Source organism: Phragmites australis, chromosome 15 (genome assembly GCF_958298935.1).
Source record: "Phragmites australis chromosome 15, lpPhrAust1.1, whole genome shotgun sequence".
NCBI classification, from domain to species: domain Eukaryota; kingdom Viridiplantae; phylum Streptophyta; class Magnoliopsida; order Poales; family Poaceae; genus Phragmites; species Phragmites australis.
This window is the reverse complement of record NC_084935.1, coordinates 27,728,949-27,751,870: the sequence shown is the minus strand read 5'-3', so window position 1 is coordinate 27,751,870 and position 22,922 is coordinate 27,728,949. Positions and strand designations below refer to the sequence as shown.

General features: G+C 43.1%; 1 protein-coding gene across 1 annotated transcript; it reads right to left on the bottom strand.

Moving 5' to 3' along the window:
• Positions 1-275: 275 nt before the first annotated feature.
• On the bottom strand, positions 276-2,680 carry LOC133893397 (glycosyltransferase BC10-like). Its single transcript, XM_062334406.1, has 2 exons — positions 1,290-2,680; positions 276-658 (listed from the first exon to the last, which is right to left on the bottom strand). Exon 1 carries the CDS (start codon positions 2,423-2,425, stop codon positions 1,331-1,333), a length of 1,095 nt encoding a protein of 364 aa, XP_062190390.1. The 5' UTR covers positions 2,426-2,680; the 3' UTR covers positions 276-658; positions 1,290-1,330.
• Positions 2,681-22,922: the final 20,242 nt, after the last annotated feature.

Sequence of the window (22,922 nt, the reverse complement as noted above, 5' to 3'; positions counted from 1 at the left end):
GCTTCTCCGGTGCCTGAGGTGAGGTCGTCTCCTGTCCCGGTGACGCTCTGCTCCTCGATCCGCAAGTGACGGGTCAACACATTGGCTCGGAAACTCAGGTCGATCGGCGCTTCACACAATTTTTATTTTTACTTTCATCTTTTGGGGAGAATCGGTTTACGCGCGAAATTGTTCATGCTCTGCGTATTTCCTTCGGTTGCCGCCACATGCCTCGGCATCGATGACCACAGGTAAACAGTATAATCTGATCTGATGCCTGGCACAAAATTCAGAGATTGATGCGACTTGCACAGAACTTCAGAGATTGGAAGCAAAGTTTTTCAGGTCTTGCCCCAAAACGGTTGAAGTGGCAAGCTAAGGAAACCTTGCTTTATGTTATGTACATACACACAAGTGATTTGTAACTGTACAAGATGCTTTATCTAAGGCAACAAATCCATCACTTTTATGTATATTCAAGCAGCCTTAGGCTGCTCTAGGTAAATACATCGGATGGATGGATGATCATTGATGATCCATGCAACACCTGCCGCTTCGCATTAGGTCGTTGCTTTCTAATCTATAGAAAGTACAGATGCGCTAGTACAGGGGAGGAAGGGAAAACTTAAGTCTGAACTGTGAACCACTGCTTTCGTTGTTGCTGGCCCCAATTTGATACCTGCAAGGATAATCCAAATGGAGTTGTTAAGTGTTTGTAGACTACTAGTAGTTTGACTGAGCAAAGGCAAATATGCAACCAACCACTCGAACCTAATCTGGACGGAAAGATTAATTCAGCTAGTCAATGGAGACGACAATGCGTCCTGTGTGCAACACTAGATGAAGACTTCGCTTGGGAGGTTTGGATATCATTGTCAAATCTATGACACATCCATGTATGATCTCATTAAGCAAAGGCCTATACAGATCTTGGCCAAATGCAGCATAAGATTTATGGAGACGTCATTTTCTTTGCAATCACATGAAGCAAAGCAACATTGATATGAGATTATTAAATTGGCCTGATAGCAAAGATTTATGGTGTGAACTGAAGAGCAACAGAACTGGATTACTTTGCAGACACAAACCAAGTCTTTTTCAACCATCACGATTAACCTCACCTCAATTCGAGTTGCGGAATGGAATGCGGAAACTACACTAAATAAGTTATTTTCTAGCAGTGTCATCATCTTGCAATTGCAAATTTGCAGTTGAGATGGCATGCAAGGCTCATGAGCATGATCAAGAAGCACCAATTTTTTTAGTTCTGAAGCTTGGAGCTCAGACAGGGTGGGAAGCTCAGATCATACCTCGTCGTGCAGCCATGAGGCGGAGCAGGGCAGCGCATCCGTCAGTCTTTGAAGATGGCGGTGTCGGCGATGGCCAGGAGCGGGCCGAGGCAGTCGGGCGCGAACTTGCGCGCAAACATGTACGGGTGGGTGTTGTTGGAGGTGCGGAGCTCGGCGATGAGCCGCGGTGTCACCTCCGGCGCAGTGTACGTGTGCGGGTGGCCCGCGACGCTGCCGGTCCAGTTGACGCGGGTGAGCGTGTACCGCGCGACGCCGGAGGGGTCGGCCATGTCGAGCAGCGTCGGGAAGTAGTGCTCCTCCGGGTAGCACGAGTCCTGCTGCATCTCCGGCAGGCAGGGCACGCGGAACTTGCGCCACAGGCGGCGCTCGCGGACCACGAGCGCGGCGTGGCGGCGGGCGAGCGTGAAGAATTGGGAGCCGATGCGGAACCGGTCGTAGGGGACCTCGGGGAGCATGGCGTCCTCGCCGCGGGCCACGTAGCGCGAGGGCATCTGCGGCTCGCCGGTGAGCACCTCGATGTAGCTGGGCAGACGGTGGTGGTGCGCGGAGCGCGGAGGGAAGAGCGCGCCGTAGAGGCGCGGGAAGGAGTGGAGCGGGACGCAGTGCTGCGACAGCAGCGCGAAGTAGGCGTTGGCCGCGTCGTCGAGCAGGGCCGCCGCCAGCAGCCGCCGCGCGGCTGCGATGAGGCTCGCGTCCGCCCGCCGCGTGGGCTTGGCCGTCACGAACCGGCCCCTGAACGACGGCGTGGTCGGCAGCCGCAGCCGTGCGGTGGGGTCGGCGTGAACGTAGACGCTGAACCGCCCCTCGTGCCCGGCGAAGAAGCGCTCCCACAGCGGCGCGAAGGTGAGGTCGGAGTTGGTCAGGAACAGGAACGCCACCTTGGGCGGCGCCGCCCCAGCCCCAGCGTCCAGCGTCGCGCGGCGGAACAGCGCGAGGTCGTCAGCCTCCTCCCGGACACCCACTCCCGAAACCCCTCCGCTCCCCGCGCCGCCAACACCCACCCCCGCGGCGGGCGGCTCCTCCTGATCCCCCGCAGCCACCGGGGGAGGCGGCGGCGAGAGCCTCGGCGCCAGGAGCAGCAGCGCCGTGAGCGACGCGAAGAGGAGGAGCGACAGCACCATCGGCGAGGACATCATGGCGCGGCAGCCCGGTGGGGCGAATTCCTCCGGGAAGAACTCAATTCAGGGGAAAGAAACACGGAGCTTGGTCGGAGCGGATCGAATCGCTCGAATCCGGCGTCAATACCGCATCTTAGCGATCGGAACCGGAGGTATCGATCGGGAAATGGAGGGAGCAAGAAGCCAAGAAGGCGAAGCGGAGGGAGGGGAGTGAGTGCTCCGTGCGTCTTCTTTCGCCTCCGCCTCTCCTCTCGCTTTCTCGCTTCCCTTCCACCTCGCCAAGACAGGAAACGGAATCCGCGCGAGGCTTTGCTCCCGGTGACATGTGGGCCCGGTGTCCGCGTGGACCAGTTGCAGTGGGGGTTCTGGGTGGGGCTCTGGTGACTGACGGGGCGAGGTGGAGTGGACGGGCCAGGATGGAGTGTTGAGGCTATGGATGAACCTAGGCCGTCGGATGAGGGTACGTGCGGGGACACGTGGTGAGATGCTTGTCTTTTTTTTGTCAGAATAACTGCTCGTTATATTAATGAGAAGAAAATCGATACACAACACACAAATAATTGTAAACGTCCGAAAAGACAAAAAAAGGTCAGAGACCCGGCAAATCCCTAACCATTATTTTTTAGAACAGGCTGGACTTTATTGATAACTAAAAGTTATATTTCACTCTTTGCAAGAGGACCTAATAAAAAAAGAAAATTATATTGAAGCTCTCGACAGGTTCTCCGTAGCATCATTCTCCTGAGTGACTTCGAGGCCATCGAACAACTTCGACCCTCCTCAAACCACCGCACCGGAGTTTGACAGAGAGAAGCGTCTAGAACGTAGCCAGAAACCGAATCCCAAACTGATAGAGGCGTATCAAGTTTTTTAAACGCCACATGAGATAGTACGTCGAACTCATCGACGAACCTTCGAATCGCTGAACGTATAGGCAATGATGAACGGTCGTCGACTAAATCTCCACTGGGGAAGACATGATCTGGAACCTCGAGCATGAATTCTGTTGCCGATGACCCAAAAGTCACTTCTTTTGCCAACGAAACGAAGTCCACAGATAAGATAACCAAAATAACAAAAAGAGGATGAATACCCAATCCATCCTCATCGGGTTGTAGCAAACTTAAAACTCATCGATAAAATATAAAAGCAACATCATCACCGAAGAGAACGAGGAAGATAAACCTCAACCGAGGACCAACCGTGGGGGCAAAAAACCCTCCTACTCCGACGCTGAGAGGGCGTCGAAGGTGACAGGGCCGGTCAAATCGGCGACGAGAAAGTATTTCGCCTCAGCCTCAGCCTGGAGACAGTTGCTAAAAGATAACTGTACCTATACTGCATCGAGTGGTATCCTAACCCGAAGATGAAAGCCTATTCTCACGCTATAAGACGGTGAGATGCTTGTCTCGTAGTGCGGTTTGTTAATTGGGCCGGGGTGAGAAAACTGGGCCGGGGTGAGAAAACTGGTCCGAGTCTCAGGGGAATCCGAATCGGAGCCGGGGCCGTCCTTTTTTCAGGTTTTTTTTTTCTTCTTGTTTGAGAAAATCAGCTACGAGCTTGGAGAAACAGTAACACCTCCTGTTTCAACTTTCGCTTAGCATTATGATGGCTTTTCAGATCACTTATTTTTATCTAGACTGTGTGGTATACTGGCCTTTAGTTGGGAAGGTCTTTCTAAGAGTCCTTAGCAGAAAATTTTACAGGTTTCACTAAAGATTTCCCTACCAATTATCAAACTAGGTTCTACAGCATGGTGCAGAACGTTCAGACTTGTACTCGAGCTCGTTTGCGACCTTGAGTCAAATATCCGTATCGCCTTGATTGTATCGGCGCTCTATGTACATTATGTCGCCCTCACGGCTGATTTGGAAAAATGCTACCGGCAAGAGTCTTCTTCTATTGAACAGTTTGACCTGACCACATGTGAAAATGTAAAGATGACTGTCCTCTACAGAGACTACAGCAACATTATGCTTCCAGCACGCTGTTTTCAAATCGGTAGTGCTAGAATCACATTCCCCCTTGACTCGGAATGCCTTTCCCATCGAATCTCGCCTACGAAACTGAGTTTTTTTTTTAATATTTTCTAATATTAATATTTAAATAAATAGATCTTTAATGGAAAGATATGTATAAATAAGCATCTACTGCTCTTTGAAAGAGCTACGACCCTTTCGAAGAGCGGTTAACATCCACGGTATACGGTTACCTCTACAGCATTCTCAAATGACGGTTAGATCTCACACTACCCTTACCACTTTTTAAGAGTGCGGTTAACACCTGTGCCAAACCCCTCGAGCGTTTCCCCTTACCGCTGTCTGAGAGAGCGGTTAGAGCCTTTGCCGCCTTCTCAAAGAACTGTTAGCCCCCCACTGCGCGCCCCTCTCCCACCCAAACACTACAAATAGATTAAAAATCAGCTAAAATAGGCATTTAAATCTTAAAAAAAGAAAGAGAGGGGATGAGAGGAGAGGGGGGCAGCGTGATGAAGCTCTACTGTTTTTGATACGTGGATTGAGGATCTCGGATTCTGATATTTTTTCTAGACTTATGTTTTCATTAGTAATTAAAATAACACTAGATCCAGGGTTTAGCGACATAATAGTAGTACATTATATGAGACCTAGGGTTTAGCAAGGTAATTAGAAAATGACGTTTTTCTGTCTTTTGTAGTATATTATAAAGATCTATTTCAATATGGTAGGATAGTCATTAGATGTATAGTTGTATTTAGAGTACGGTAGTTTTGATTATCTAGATTTTACAAAATAGTGATGTAGATAATAATTATAGATAATTAGAAACTATATTAAGTAGATGGGGATTTAATTAGTTTAAATCGGTTAGTTTGCTTAGGAGCAATATTGATTTTAGCGAACTAAACGTATTGTTAGGTGATCATCGGTTCTGGTGATTTTGTCAGATTTTGGATAATCAAAAGTATAGTTTTTGGGTATTAATGTTAGACATATTTTTGAATATTTTTAGGGATGTCTGATAAGCTATATTTTCATATATATTATGGTGAATGTCATATTAGTTATGGTCCTAACAATATAGATCTCTCTGGATTTTATCATGTCGTCAAGGGGCTTAGTAGAGCCAATGAGAGGATCATAGTGGACATGTGCAAGTGATTAATATGCCATTTTCAACATGACCTTAAGTTGAGAGCTATGCTAAGCCGTGCTACTCATGGGTGCTTCGGGGAGCTCGTTCTAATTAATGCGATATCTACTTAGATATAGTATGTGAACGTGGTCTCTTTCTTGTGCTGCTAGCTGAGGCGTACTAGAAGAATCCAATAGAGAAAAATGTTGGGGAAGTAGTACCAGGAACAAGTCAGGCAGTGGAGGATAAAGCACACCCGACAACTGTGGGGGACGAGCAAGACGTTGGGGATGTGCATGAGATACAACCGAATGGTGTAGCCGATAAGGGGAGCACATCTCTAGCATAATTGAAGAGATGGAGAGGGAGGATCAAGAGCTTGAGAAAGCCATTGCTGATGGGGATTCATCCAACAAAGAGAAAAATACTCCTGCTTCTGCATAGTGGAGGAATCAGAAATTTTTGAAGCTAGTGGTCAGTGAGGGTCATCGGACACTATGGGAATATTATGAGAATGAGGTATCCCAGGGTGCTATGTACCCTACTAAGGAGATTTTTATTGATACAGTAAAATTCTGGTCGTTGTCTCTTTAGGGACAGTTCAAGGTTGTGAAATTAAGCAAAAGGGACCACGACATTAAGTGTTTGATGTCTGATTGTCCGTGGTGCACGCATTCAGGGGAAGTGGGTTTACCAATGGGAGTGCTCAATAGTTAGGGAGCATAACTGTCACATTGAGAAAATAGAGTTGTCCCACAGGAACGTGTCATCTGCTTTTGTTGCTAATGTTATGTACGAAGAGATTGTGGACAACCTAAAGAATGAGCCACGTTCAATAATCCGTATTATTGAGGAAAGGTTCCAGTACACAGTAAACTACGCCAAGACATGACGGGCGAAACAGAAGGCTATTGAGATGATGTTTGGGATATACGAAGATTCATATGACAACTTACCACATCAACTAGTCATAATATGTGCGAGAAACCCTGAAAGTTACTTTGACATCAAACATTACCCCTCGAATAAGAAGCCTGGAAAGCGAGTATTGCAGCGTACTTTCTTTGCATTTGTGGCAACCATCAAGGTATTTAGATACTATCAACCTATCATTTTCTTGGACGGGACGTTCCTCACTAGGAAGTATAAAGGACATATACTGTCTACAATTGGGGTAAACAGGAACAACCAAACCATTCCACTGGGGTTTGCCTTCGTGGAGAGCGAGAATAGGGACAGTTGGTATTGGTTCCTTGAGCGGGTCAAGCATACTATTGTTCTGGAACGACCTGATTTATATTTGATTCATGATAGAAATGTAGGGTTGTTGCAGGCTTTGCTGGATATGTAATACAGCAGTGTTCGACGGTGTGTAAGAGAAAAGTGGCTCGACTTGAAGAGTAGGTAGTGCATGAGGCATATGGGTGCAAACTTGCAAAAATTTCATTAATCATTGCGCAGCTGCTTCAAAGGCAATGGTAGATAATCGTATGCTGTATGGATCAATGTTATGTGACTACATGAAGAAGGCCACAAAGAAGGCACATATGCACCGTGCAAATCAGGAGGGAACTGCAGAGCACAAGTTCAGTATCTTGTGCCGTGATAAGGGTCGTAGGGGTGACAGACGTGAGCACCATGCAAGAGTGCGTGCTTATGGAGCATGCATTTGTATGTGCCAAAAGCCACAATTGGTATACAGGTCATGTACATGCGCCATAGCTGCATGTGGGGAGTCCAATATGCTGCCCCGATAATATGTTTTATGAAGGATAAGATACTGAAGATATGTAATCATGAGCTTTATGGCTACGACATTATTGACACGTTTACAAGTGATCCAGGTCCCGCGCGAATGTACATGATAGACAAAGAGAAGATGAAGTACACACCGGGACGTCGACAAACTCGGCGGATTCGGAATGATATGGATGAATCTGAGGAAGGTCCAAGGGTGAAGCGATGCAGAAAGTGTGATGAAAATTGTCACACATACAAAAACTGTTCAAAAAATGCACCTGCTATGTAGATGGGGTCATGACGACGATCAAGTATGAATGTGTTCAACGTATCTCGATTTTGTATTTGTAAGCTGATTGCCTTACCTATGTACGTTGTATTTAGACCTTACATTTCTATTGGATTATGTATATATATGTTGTAATCTGTTCATAAAATTGTGTGTACCTGTATGTTATATGTTGTTCACATAACTGTGTGTATATGAATGATACAGACTATTTAAATTTGATTTCAATGCAGATATGGCGCACCCACCGACCCCCGAGGAATGGTACGGGGAACCCGAGGAGGACGGGCCCACAATAGGCTTGTTGTGGTGTCGATGTCGGGTACGTAAGAAACATAGCTCTGCTTTACTTGCCACATGTTTTAAGTCTGGTTTCTTACTATTTTTCTCCATAGTCGCACTGGGCGTATGAGCAGGCCCACAACGTATGAGCTTATTAGGCCGCTCTAGTGATTATGCATGGATAACAGTGGCACCATCGCAGGCGTCTTACCCGAGTTAGGAGGATGAGCCTGGGTCGGACACCTTGTTCGACCTCGTGAGGGACTTCTTCGGGGCACACCCGACTATGATGTCATCACACAGTCCCAGTTACCCACTGCTCCACTACCGACGCAGCAGACCCATGAGGAGGCCTCGACTCCCTTGATCGCTATGAGGCCTACCAGGCAGGTTGTTCCATCGGACAATCTGACCTACTCTAGGGGCCACGTGAGGGTGAGCCAACGACAACGACGATGGGACTATGATGGTGGGAACAGCCGACGATAGCGGGGGAGGTAGTAGTAGGATTTTATCTTTGCTTTCATAACTTGGATGTTTGTTTCATGATGTATGTTCGATTCGCAAACTAGTCTTATATATTTAGATGTGTCTTATTTCTATGTACTACATGTGACCGCACGCTAGTGCCTTTTTAGATTAACAAAACCGCCTTTTATGAGCGATGTGACCGCACACTGCCACTTTTTATGAGTGATATGACCGCACATATGCGTTATATGTATTACAAGTTCAGATATTACTACTTACCATGTCATTAATGCATTTCTTAATCCTATGTGACATCACTCTACTAGCTTCTCACCTCTCACTACCACCTTTTCAAGGAGATGCGACCCCTCACTGTTAACTTTTTAGACTGATGAAATCGCTCACAGCCACCTTTTTAGATCGATGTGACCGCACGCTACCGACTACTCATAGTCCAGTGACCGCTCACTGCGAAGAAGGTATTCAAAGCATGCACTGTCTCTAAATTACATACCTACACTTTGTGCATAAACCATCGATCTCTACTTATAAAAGGTGAGGCCGATGCAACGAGAAGGTCAGGACATCATAGTTTTTCGAAACACCACTACCATCTGATATCTAATACCAAACCATGGTTGCCTCCTCAAGCAGACATTTCTCGTGGACCTCCAAATTGTCAATGATAGCCCTATAGACTATAAGCGAGACCTAGGCAAAAGGTGACGATGTGTTTAAGAAGGAGAACTTGAACAAAGTGTTGTCGAAATGGCAGAGCATGACCCGTTGTCCCTATTTCACCACAGAGGAATAGCGGCAAATGGTAAGCTCTATGACCTCCATGGACCTAAAGACGCACTTGTTAGAATGTCATCAGAGATACATCAGGGTGTGCAAACTAGCTGACATAGCAAAGTGTTTTACCAAGCGAGCACAAATGATATTTATGCACCCTTAGCAGTACGAGGAGCACATTAAGGTATATTCATTGTTATTACATGTCCCAGTTAATTTTTATGTTGCACTTCTAAGACACGTTTATATTTTTGTATTCTCTTTTTTATACTTGGTATTCCCTCATGATGAAGAGTTGCTGAATCAACCCATCGAGAACTTTTTTTGGCTGCATCTACTATTCAGTGAGGGTTGCCTACCCAGACATAACTGGAGACGTAGAGGTGGTCATTCGGGACCTTCACACCGTTGTGAAAGAGGTGGTGGTTGGAGCCGCCGTGAAAGAGGTGGTCGTTCGACAACAACCACAAGAGGACGTGCTTCTACCACTTCCACCACAATCGAAGGGGTTGGTTTCGACGATGATGATTTTTTTCTCACTCCTCAGAGAACTCCACGTTGTTGCGAATTCTTTGACGATAGGGCAGATGATTGGGATCCTAACTTTGATCATTTTTCGTATATACCGGCACCATGTAGACCAAAATCCCCAAAATACGATTACCATTGGATGAAACGAGAGATAAGGCACAGACAGCTTTAAGGGTCATTTCGTCTATAATTTTTATGCTACTAAATGTTATACTTGTTGAATTCAAGGTGTTTATATCATTCTTAATATATTACCTAAGTTGTGTATGTATATTAGATGTAGCCTACATGCTACTAGTAATGTTCAAATTTCATGTACTCATCTCATGTACACATTATATTTAATATTCAGTGTGATTTTTTCATTTCACTTACATGTATTTATTCTATCTTCACTTTAATAACTTCTAGGATTTTTTTTATTTTTATAATAAAACTGGGCTAACCGCCCCATGAGAGGGCGGCAAGGGCCCTAATCGCCCTCTCAGAGGGTGATAGGGGGGCGCTCGAGGGGGCTGGCACGGGCGCTAACCGTCTTCTCAGAGGGCGGCAAGGGGAGTATGGGGCCTAACCGTGCTTTGAGAGGGTGATAAGAGGTATTTGTGCAACCATGGCATGCTAACCGCCATCTGAAAGGGCTAAAAAAGCTGCAGCCCTTTTAGAGGGTGGTAGGCGTCTATTTGTGCAAATCTTTCCATCATGAGTCTATTTATTTAAATACTAATGTTAGAAAATGTAAAAAATAAAAAATAGCTCTATGAAATTCCACTAAGCTCACTTCTCAGCTTCCTTTCTTCCACTAAGCCCAAAATATGCTACCCGGTCCAACATCCATAGTACGGCCCAAACAATGTGGTCGCTTCCTGTCGTCAACGTAGATCTCAAGGTTGTAACAACTTGTTTTTAGAATTTGCAACTTTCTAAAATTATCTAAGATTACTGAATAGATTCACCAGTAGAATAGGTTTAAAACTTATTTTTATAAACAATTAATTAATATAGGTTATTATTTTGTGCGTATTGCATTCTGAGTTTTACTAGGAGCTAAGTAAATACATTAAAGTTCTTTTTGTTTTCTCTCTCTTTGGTGTTTTGAGTGAAAAGGTTTTGAAAATATTTTTACATAACTCAATAGTAAATAAGTTAAGGATCTTAATGGTTAGAATTCAAAATTCTTGAATTCATCTTTTATTCAATCCTTCATCATACCTAATCCTTCACTGGTTCAATTTAGATCTTATCTAAATCCTTATTTAAAGTTAATCTTTTCTTTTCTTCAAATCCTATCCAAACCCAAATTAAAATTCAAACCCTATTCAAATTTCTCTACAAAAATTTCTATTTTAAAACCCTAGATATGCCTAAAGTTCCCTTGGGCCCAATCTTGCCCAAGACTAAGCTCTTGACCAGCAAACAAGTCTTTTCGAATGTCCAACAAAAATATCTACAGAATCTGTAAATATCTGCGGAGTCCTGTATAGTCTCATCTTTCCATGTAGTTTCGGAGTTCAAGTCGGCGTCAAATACAAATCTTCACAATACCAAAGTTGTAGAGCTTCAATTTGAACCTATGGAAGTTCCATTTTGGATAATGAAGCTGAGAGTTATGGCCCCCGAAATCAGTGATGCACAGATAAGTTTAAGTTGAAATAGTTTATCTTATGACACATTTTTGAAAATTAAGATAGTGTTTTTGGAAGCTCCAATGAATACTAAAGTTGTAGATATTTTCATTTACTATAAGATAGAGTTCAAAAACGTCTAATTTGGAGTTCGGATGGTGGAGATTGTGTCCTTTGAATATAGGGTTGTGAGAAGCAATCATAACCGACTCAAAATCCATCTCGAACTCTATGTCGTGTCGTATATGGACTCTGTCCGCTCTTATCTCTTCCTCACGCCTCCCTCCCTATATATACAAGCCTCTAGGTACCTTCATCCCTGTTTACACCCCAGCCATGCCTCCCCTTTGCAAACATCGTGCCACCGTAGCCGTCGTTCTCGCGGCCAGTCGCTTGGCCACGGATTGGCATTGTCGTTCCTGGTGAACTAGAGCTCCGATCATTGAGACCTTTTACCAAAACATGCCCCTGGTTATCCTCCACAATCCCACCAATCAGATTGTCCAAAGGAGCATCGACGCCACTGGCATATATGTTCCTATGGCGCTACCCCATGCCTGGGTGCGTCTAGTACACTCACTGGAGGTGACATTCGTGTTCCCGTCTATCCAGAAGCTATTTTGATGCTACGATCATGTCACTGTGTGTTCCATAGAGTCTTCTACACGTCCACCAGAAAAATCACTCAAATCTACAGCAACGCAATGGAAATGTAAGCCCAAACTCCAATACCACCACCATCTCGATGACTTCCTCCCCGACCATCGAATCAAGGTAAAGACCAGTCCATCCTCCTCTTTCTCCTCTCTTAACCCTATTTAACCATCATACTAAGTCCATAGCCATGCCCTAGTCCCCTCAGAGCTCTCGCTGCGCTGCCATGACCATCGCCGTCATGGACAGCCACACAGCCACCGATTGGTATCGGCGTTCCCACCCGACTATCGTACCGGTCGCCATGCCCTTTCACCAGCATGTGCCCCTTATAGCCCTTAACCACCCCCCACATAATTCGGCCATTAGAGCACCTATGACATCGGGATCGTTTTCTCAATGCTCGTTATCCGTTGTCTTGTTGTGTTCAGCGTGCGCACTGGGTTTGCATTCGCATTCCCCATCAATACAGAGGCTTTATGGATGCGTCAACTATGTCACGACTTGTTCCATTGAGTCTTATACATGAACCTAGGATCTCTGCGCTGGTTATGCAGCGACATGACCGAAATGTGGTTGCCAACAGCAGCATGCCATAGCTATCACCCATCTCATCTCTGCTGATCGATCTTCCTCTCACGGGATGATCTGCCCACACCCGTGCCATAGCATTGTGTTCTCGGGAAATATGAATGTTTATGTTCAAACTGTTTCTCAAATTTCAAAGCCAATCTCTGAGAACGTGTGCATCTGGATGCGACCACAATTTAACCTGAGAGCAGTCGTTGTTGTTTTGCTGCTACCTCGGAGGACCCCTTCCAAAACCGACCATAGCACTGAGTTAGAGTGCGTTTGGTCAGAGGGCGAGGTTGGATTGGATAGGTCCATACATGTTTTTCTGAATGGAATTATTTAATTTTTTGTTTTGTTGGGATGAAAGTGATGAGCTAGTTTTCTGTTTAGTTGGTGGGATTAGAGTGCATAGGATGAGCCGGTTTTATGTTTGGTTGGTAGAATTAGGGTGGATATGATGATCTATTCATATTTATATGCATTTGATAAGTATTTGGATGAATTTGTACTTGTTTGAATTTGTTTAAATTTAAATTGAATTAAAAAGATAATATCACATGAAATGATAAAAATACATATAAATAGAGCATTACAAAGAAACTCACTTTTCACCAAATAACCTAAGATTGCAAACATTTTTATAAATTAGTACATCACATGAAAAGAATATTAGTGATTTTTTCCAAATTTTTGAGAATTTATTTGAGGCATTAAAATTTGCTAGAATTTATAAAAGTATGCTTTGTGAAGAATTTTAATTAAATATTGGCTCATACTTTTTGGATCAAACTAATTAAAATAGGTTGCTAGTGAGCTCGAGTTTACTCATGAAAATATTTAGAAATTTTGGACAACTCTTGTACTCTCAAATAAAATTGAGAGATAAATAAAAAATCACTAACGCATACACACAGACGAGGCGAACTTGGATGGCTCGGTTCGGCCGATTTCAGTGGATAGCTCCGTCCAGCATCTCAGCAAATATGCTCTCATCCTAGCCGCCTCATCCACCCCGTCCAGGCAACCAAATACTAGGAAAAGTGGATGGCCATCTCCCGGATGACTCTTTCTAGCCATCCAAATACACACTTAGACTTCCACGTTCTATACTATTCTTCCCTCGTTTTAATGAAATGCCACCGAAGTCGAGCGGCGGTGTCAGTGGCCACGCGCTCAATCACCGTCTCCGTCGAAACCCAAGTCACTGCCGCCGCTACGCAGAGTCCTCAGCAATATCCTTAACCTAGCAGCACAACCTCCGACCATTTGATCTATTATAGACGGTCAAGATTAGACCTCAGCGTGCCCCTTCTTTAATCCAAGGCTGCGCTTGCATGGCATGCAAGTCAGTGCCATATTATCCTTCTTAGCCTAGTCTAGCTAGCCCTATATTTCTTTAACCTTACGCAATGATGTTGTCAAGCATGACGCAATGATTGTGCAATAAAACATTTCCCGCACGAAGATAATTCTGGTAAATTATTTTTTTTCTTTTCAGCCTAATCCATCCCCCGAAATCCATTCTCATTCATCCTGACTCTGATTTAGGCAATTCTTGAGTCTAAATTTTCTAAAATCATAATTTATCCAACTATAGTGTTTTTAAAGTATTTTGATGATGTTTGGTACTGTTCTTAGTGTTTCTTTGTGTTATTTGTCGGTAGCCCCCAATTAGTCGATAACATTCCAGAACAGTCTAAGAGACTTCAAGACCAAGTTTTTGACAAACACTTAGCAACATTGGATAAAAGGCAAGTGTCTTTAAACATTCTGATCCTAGTTTTTCAAATGTGTTTTTTTATTTCAAATATGCATGCTGTTAATTCTTAATTCCATTTGCTTATAGTACCATGTTTCATATATCCCTTGTTACCCTATTTGTTAGTAGTGGTTATGTTAGATAGTTTATGCTTAGCTTCATACAAGGGTATGGTTGGGTTATTGGTTAAACATGACTAATAGTCTATGCAACTATAAATTGTGAATTCTGATACTTGTTGTAGTAACATAGAATATAGGGATGTCGAGCAGAAGGATTGGTTTATGATGGTGCGGGAGGCACTATTTTTGTTAGTAGTGTCTGCTCGGTATTCTAAGGACCGGTTCATGGAACGGGTAACCCCGATTAATAGTTTAACTATGAGGCTTATATGGATACGGTCTGGTCAATTAATTAGCAGATCCTCAACATAGTATAAGCTAATGATGGTGTATGAAGGAAATAGTGATTCTTTTTGGAGCTACAAGGCGTAATATGGGGCTTCTGGGTGGTGCGATGCCACTTTGATGACGGTGAAACCTTAGCAGACTTATTCTCATTGGGAGGATACTTTGTAATGGCCTTGAAGTGAAATCTAGACACATGCCTCGGAAGTGTGTAAGTGTTCATACAGGAATCACGACTCGTGGGTAAAATTAGATGATATTTGCATAGTGTAAACTGATATATCAGTCGTGCTCGTGGTTAAGAGTGGTGTGGTCTCTTCACATGATTATTTTGGTTTGGTTGGTGGATTGTTACCTGTGATGGAGAGCAATTGGATGGTTGGTTACCTGTGATGGGTATCAAGTTGGTTGGTTTGGTAACCTGATCTGGATTTTAGATAATTGAAAATATGTGAAGATGTTTCTAGAAGTTGGTAGTAACATAATGAATCACATAGCTAAATAGGATACTTTTATAACTCTTACGTTAGCATAGATGACATTAATGCAAATAAATCCTTGTGTCAACCTATTCTTATTATATGGCTGCATATTATTATTCTCCTGTACACTTACGGAGCGCAGCATGTGCTCACCTTGCTATTTTTCATATGTCATGCGACATGTGTGGTGCTCAGTGAGTGGAGATATTGAAGACTATTAAAACGAGGATGTGACATTCTAGGCGTTGCCTCCCGATCGGTTGCCTACAGTGTTGTTGAGCATCAGTGTTTCTATTCCGTTGCATATATCATCATAGAAGACAATATATGTCGATTGTTGTAAGAGTTAAACGTTCATTTCTTTAAAGTATTGCTACTGTTATTTCACCTATGATGTCCTTATGTGTGTTAAACATTCTGAGCATACATAAATCGTATTTGATTTTGTCCGTTAAAACTAGATGTGATAAAAGTAGTAGATGTGATTCACTCAACGTCAATCATATAGGTTAGGTAATAAGCGTGCTTGATAATTTTCTATTGGGATGTTTTGAGATTCACGTTGAGAATAGGTGATGACCATCCAGACGTTGTTGCAGGAGGAAACGTACGTAGCACCGCCCTATATAATTTTTTGGACATATCTAAAAATTGCACATGCATGCTTTAGACTTATGGCGTGCACACCTATTTTAATAAAAAATATCTGAACATGGGTAATTTATTCTATTTTAAAAATATATATATATATAGACTTGTAACACTTATATGTGACCAACTTTAATACGTGGCAAAAAAATAGAGAAAATATTTGATAAAAAAATACATCTATTTGTCTACCTCTTAAATTCAGTTATGTAAGTAATTATGTAAAGAAGTCGTAAGCAAATTAGAATGGATCCATGCGCAATTTAAGAAACAAGTTAAACTAATTCAGATCGGATGTCCAATAAATTTTGTGAATAAATTAGAACCATTCAAATGTAATATTAGATCTAGCTACTACAAATTTTAAATAAAATAGAGAAAAATCTGTCAACAGTTTTGCTGCAAGCAAATTTTAGAAAAAACAAATTAATTCAAACTTGCAAACAATTTTGTATATTTTTAGAAGCAAAATATGCGCACATATCGCAAGACTAAAATATGCGCATACAGTTTTTATATTTTAACTAATTTTTTTCCGTCCTTGAGCCTCCCTGCCGCACCTCACCGGTGTCCACCATGGCGACACCGTCATTGTTCAAATTGCTTCGAAAGATATTGCGTGCGACTGCTGGAGAATCTTCTGCGGTCCTGTTTCCGTGCCCGTGTCCTGACCTTGACACGGTACCATGTTAAATTGCTTGTCAGGTCTCCGTCCAGACCATGCTTACCGTCACTCTCTTCAAATTAAGCAGCGAAAGTCGACAGCTCCAACGTCAGCGACAAGGCGGTCGTTGTCTTCTTCTCCTCTAGAATACTCAGGAGAAATAGGTACAGTATCTAGGACGATGAAAGGTTCAGGACTTCTACAACACGAGTCGTGCAAGACCCACTACTACAAAACGATACTATACAGACGCACAGATGTTTAGTGCACCCGTCTGCGATCGAAGGCCTGTAAAAATCAACGGCGCAAAAGTGATCGTCTATGGAAATCGATTTCCACAGACGGTCCGCATAAAGAACCGCCTGTGGAAATCTATTTCCACAGGCGGTTCCTAATGTCAACCGCCTGTGGAAATACAATCACCTGTGAAAATCGATTTTCACAGGCGGTCTACATTAGCTGTCGCCTTAGATATAAAGATTTCCACAGGCGGTTCCGTAAGAGAACCGCATGTGGTATGTATTTCTTTCAAAAATAAATAATTAGAATATATTTTATTCTATCTAGATTTTACACAGTTTCAATAACAATATGAATAGCATCACAGAGTTCAATATTTAACACAAGTACAATAATATTCACAACATCACAAGCCTATATAGCTAAGAGTCACTCTCCCACACACAAAGTCTCGGATGGCTAGCTAATTCGCCTCCGCGATCAAAGAATCTGCCGTTCTTGTGGATGACTTCGTGCATAATAAACCGGCACATATCACGTTGGACGTTTTGGATTTCTTTATCGGTGAGAGCTTGGTTGGCACATTGGACCATCCTTACTTGGATTGAAAACACAACTAAAAGAGTTAAAACACTATTGACAATGGAAACATAACCAAATAAGAATGTGCAGGCGCAATGATGACTTACGTCCTCAGGGTTCGTTGTGTACCTCTCGTTTATCCTAAGAAATTGGCAAACATAGTATCCATAAAGAACGCTATTGAAACCTTGCTTGTGGCACTACAAATAAAAACGCAACGTATTCGTTAGTTCAATAAAACTCTTCGTCATTAATAGTGGGATACAAGAATTAGAAGTGTGTTATTACCGGAAAGTGTGTACGGATTAAAAAGGAAAATATGGGCTTGTTATGATTATAATATGTCTATGCGATTGAATCTACATTAACGTAAATTTATGACTCAAAATAATGTGAATTCATTACTCCCTCTCCCTCTCCCTCTCCCTAGATCTAGATCTAGATCTAGAGAAAAAAATCTTCATTCATTATGAAACCTCCTAAGGCTAAAAAACATCACATTCTAGCTATATTTTTAAAATATAATACTAGAATCATGTGAATCTACATAATTAAATCAATATTGCAATAAATTTGAGCTAATTTGATGATCTAAATGGCAAGAACCATGAGCATCTCTAGATCACATTGAAACTCTAATTTAGCCTTAAATCTAAATCTAAACTTAAAAAAATACAAGTTAGGGATGAGATATACATACCTTATTTGGCTCCTCCAAGGAAATCAAAAACAAAATCTTTCGCACCTATTTTCTAAATCGGCCGCCACAGTAAATACTTACTGTTTCGAACAGTAAGTCTGTCTGAATGGAGCTGGCCGAGATGAAGGAGTATTTATGGACTATTTGCACAGGCGGTCGACATAAGAAACCGCCTGTGGAAACTAATTTACACAGGTGGTTTCTAATGTGGACCGTCTGTGGAAATATACCTATTTTCACATGCGGTTTACATAAGGAATCGTCTGTGAAAATTACTTTTCACAGGCGGTTCTCAGTCGCACGGGATCGCAGCCACTTTTTCAGGTGGTTCGTATGTAAAAATGAAATTTAGTGTATTGAAAAATAGATTTTGTAGTAGTGACCTGATCTTCGCCGGACTGGCTCACTTTTACACGGATGACGGATGGACGGTGTTCTTCTCCGTGGAGCAAACTCTGAAGAATAGCTGGTTATGTGGAATCCTTTAATTGGTTAGCACTCAGCTACTACAACTTACCGCAGCATATGCTGTGAATACACGTAACTTACTGTCACGTATGAGACAGAGCCGACGTTGACTTGTGGACGATCAGTCTAGCTACGAACGCATAAGAAAAAATATCCTCACATATTCAGATATTTTTGTTTCTGAGTACGACATCTTTGGATAATTGAGCGTTCTCCAGAACCAGTGGCGGATATAATAAAATCACAAAGGGAGCATTGATCTTTTCTCTTACACCACCTTACCTCTCTCTTCTTCACTCGTGCAACATGAAGAGGGTTTGAGGAGGCTAAAGCTGTCCAGAGTGTCATATTTCTAGTGACTTGAAGGCAACGACAACTACATGTATTGCAATACCTTCCGGTTAGGTTAACATTGCTTTGCCTGCTATGTGCGTACTTACTTGGTGCCCTCCCATAATTAAGCAACGCTTCCAAGCCTTAAGCTAGTGTACCAAGCGACAAAACACACTCAATTAAATTCAGAACTCATGCTTGCGTCCGATAATTCAGGGGCCGGTTCTACAGAATAGCCGAATGTTTTAAATTATTTATTGATACCATAGGTATAGTTCGACGGTTCACTGAAGTGGTCGAACTCGGAGACGAGAATTGGTGTCGACCTTGGAGATGGGAATTGGTGCATGTATTTTGTATGTTTTCGTTATTCTCCAGGTTCTTTCGGTAAAACCATAGTTGCAATCACTATCCTTACATAAAATATAATATGCCCTGTTAAAAAGAGAATGGAAAAAGAAAAATTGTTCATTAATCCGTCGACCAGAAATTAATAAATAGGATTTCAATAAACTATAAGATCCACATCCGATAGTCCTCCCCTTCCAATGTAAATTACCACATCATAACTATAAACCCAAGACACCCTACCTCCTAGGGTCCTTACTTCCCTCAACGACGACAAGTGATTTTGCTCATTTTATGGCCTTCAGGCCTTGTGGTAATAACCTAGGTTTGCTTATATATCATACTAATTTGCATTTTTCTTAAATTTTTGGAAATCTCTCACCTTAACTGACAAGATTAGGGATGTCAATTCTATCCTTGGGTTCAGGTACCCACGGGTACCACGTCCGACGGGCACGGGTATGTGTATTGTTTTTCGCCCACAGGCATATCGGGTCGATTACTCACAAGAGAGTAGGTCAGGCACGAGTACCCACGTGCAGACCCGAAATACCTCATTCCACTAAAAATCTTATATTCGCCCGCCTACACATCAAAATCTTTCGATTCTGCCCCACGTACGATGGTACGAGTCCAACCTTATCTTCTTCTCCCATCGTCCGTTTCCCTCCCTCCCTCTCTCTCTCCCCACCATTTTTCACTTCGCTTAGATATGCATAGCTGCTCAGGAGAAACCAGAGCCAGCCGCTCCCTGCCTCCAGCTGGCCACGCCCTGCGGTCCTACCCCTGGATGGCCACCGTCGTAGCACAACCGTGCCACGCCTCCAGCTGCAGTGCCCCACGCCTCACCAACCGTTGCAGCATGCCTCCAGCCGGTAGCGCTGTGCTCAACCACACCTCACCTTCGGTCGTCCCCGACCGCCACCACCGGCCACCCCCAGTTGCCGCCGTCCCCAACCACCGCCCCTGGCCATCCCCATCACAGAGCGTCATTCCGCACCATCTCCCAGTCGAGTGTCGTCCCTAGTCAGGCTTCATCATCGTGTGCCACCCTCGGCCCTACCATCCATCACCCCCAACCTACACACCGAGCGCCAACCGCTACCCTGGGTGCCATCCACAGCCAACCCGTTGAGCCTAGTCCCTGCTGTAAATACCCACGGGCAACCCATGGATTTTTGGGTACCCAACGGGCACAAGTACGGGCATAATATTATGTTTGTCACCCTTTGCGGGCGCGGGTCGGGTAGCCCGAATCGGGTCTCAGGTCGGGTATGGTTCTTCCTCCCCGCACCTGACCCACCTGTTGCCATCCCTAGACAAGATGACCAAACCTACAATGCCACATTGATTGTCCAAAGGCACACCTTTCCTGTGTCTGCGAGGGCCAATGTGTCAGAGGGGTAGTTTTTTTCTGAAAAAAGTGAGGTTTTGTGAAATAGTAGAACTACTAGCTAAATGCTTGTGCGTTGCAACAGAAATTGAAAATTTCAATAACGTATTGACTGAGTGCCACATGACGAGATGCAACGAAAGGCTATCTTAAACAATAAAATATTCATGTTCTATAAAGCATAAATGGCGCACGGGCACTCGGGCAAAGTATGTTATTTTCAACAGGGCATTTTCGTTAAATCTATCAAGTCCTTATAGTACTATGTCATGATGAGATGATAATGTTCCTAGGTGCAACAGAGCCAAAAAAAATATTATGAGATAAAGGAGTGTTGAGTGAAGCTAATACAAAATAACATGAAACAACAAATCAATAACAAATTCAACTCCATCCGAAAGGGTGTATGCTTAAAAACAAAAAGTATTCACATTTTTACAGATCAACATAACCAGGATGCCAACGTATGTGCTGCCTCGGACTCTGCGATGAGCTAAACGTTGCCTACGTCTAAGTGAGTTGACCAGTGTTTGCACTTTGCCAAAAGGCCCTTTATTAGGTTTGTATGTCATATTAACCAATTAGGTTTGTGCATTGCACCAAAGGGGATTATGCGTTGTAACAAAGCCAAATAAATAAATGTGTTAACCCAAATGTCTCTCCCGGTGACCTTCCCAAAACTATCATATACTCTTTATGGGCACAACCCTATACTGAATGAGTACATGCTGCTGGTCAAACCCTACATCCCTTCGGCAGGCACGGTGAGTTGGATCTCGATTTTTCAACAACCTAATAGGAATTGTCTGTAAATTCAGAGCTTAATGTTGTAGGGAAACCTAGCACGATAGCTACAGCTAATAAAAAACAACAGATTGATTTCTAGTAGCAAGTTATCTTCCCCCACGTAGCAAGCAACAACCATGAGGTCATGGCAGAAATAGTGACATTAGGGTTATCTCGCTAAAAGCAAACAAGCCAGCAGGTGTTCAAATGTAATCTCAAATATCATGAGGGAATTTTTTTCAGGAAATTTTTACATGATCGCACTTACATACCAAAATACCCCCATGGCATTGATGGCATTCACGTACTGTATTGAGCAGATCACAGGCAAGGAATGAGATCGCGATAGGCCGGCTGTTGAGGGGATGTCTAGAGTAGTGATGGCAGCATCCACGAGCAAGGGTGGCCACCTCGGCGGCAGCCTCGGCTACGTCCATGTGTGATGGCTCGGTGGCCTCCTCTCAATTAGCACAATAACTCACCGACTTGCAGAGCTCCACATGGCTGAGGCTCTTGAGCATATTGGGATCATGGTGACTGCTGCTGGACCTGGAGTGCAGCTTTTCCAATTGTTGATTAGTGATGCACATTTCATGGAACATCTTGTAAGCAACCAGATCTTAGGGCAAAGGGGTATGAGCAAAGGAGCGATAATGGCCAATGGGTAAGACAAACCTTTGGGGAGGCGACACTGGTGGACACGGCTCAAGGGCGTCGAAGTGGGAGAGGAGAGCGGAGAAGGGGGAGGCACGTCGTCCTCACTGTTGTGCTTAAAATAGGTAGTTATGTAGAATGTGTATTGTGAAGTAGGCAGATATGCAGCTTGATCCAGCTCTGAACAATTTTATCCTAATAAGTTCCTAAATATAAGGATGAGGCCAACAAAAATCTTGAAAGAAGCATATTTCATATCTTGTCAAATGCACGACAAAATTCCTCAGAGGGCGTCCCAACAAATGGAACACTCTTTCTCTAAAAGTTCATGTATATTTTAAAGAGATTGCAAACATATGGATGTCATATTTACTAAATTGGCAGTCATGTATGCAAACATTGGTGATCTGAGATTTAACTTCTACACTGCAAGTATCAACATATTTAATATGGTCTTATCGTCAATAGAAATCAACAACAATTTGGAATCTTATAAGGCAACTAAAAGTCACTCGACACTAAATGCTATTGCAATGCCGAGTCACACTAAGAATCCACAAGCATGAATCATTCTTTTTCTTGTAAAGCATTTTTCACTCACAAATACTAACCTGAATGCCACCATCTTCACCAAATTTCTTATGGGTCACTGGGAAGACAATATCAATAGTTGCAGCAAGATGCTCTGTGAAGTTAGATAGTGAGTGAAATTCTTAGGCAAGACTGCAGAACTAAAACTTAAAATTGAACATTTTCAAATGAAAAAAATTACTAAGAGAAACGATCCTAGCAAGAGGTTACCATTCATGTTTGAAATCAAAATCTGAAGGTGTGTTGGAATAGAGCTTTGGGGTAAAACCATCAATATTGTGAGTATATAATGTATCACTGCTCAGCTTTGTATCGCGGTATGAATGTATAGCAACATATATTAATCTTTTAGCAGGTAAAAGAAGGATGATGATCAATTGAAAACAAAA

Bases quoted from the DNA above. Each gene is read 5' to 3' on its own strand.
- LOC133893397 (XM_062334406.1), bottom strand. From the start codon at position 2,425: ATGATGTCCTCGCCGATGGTGCTGTCGCTCCTCCTCTTCGCGTCGCTC.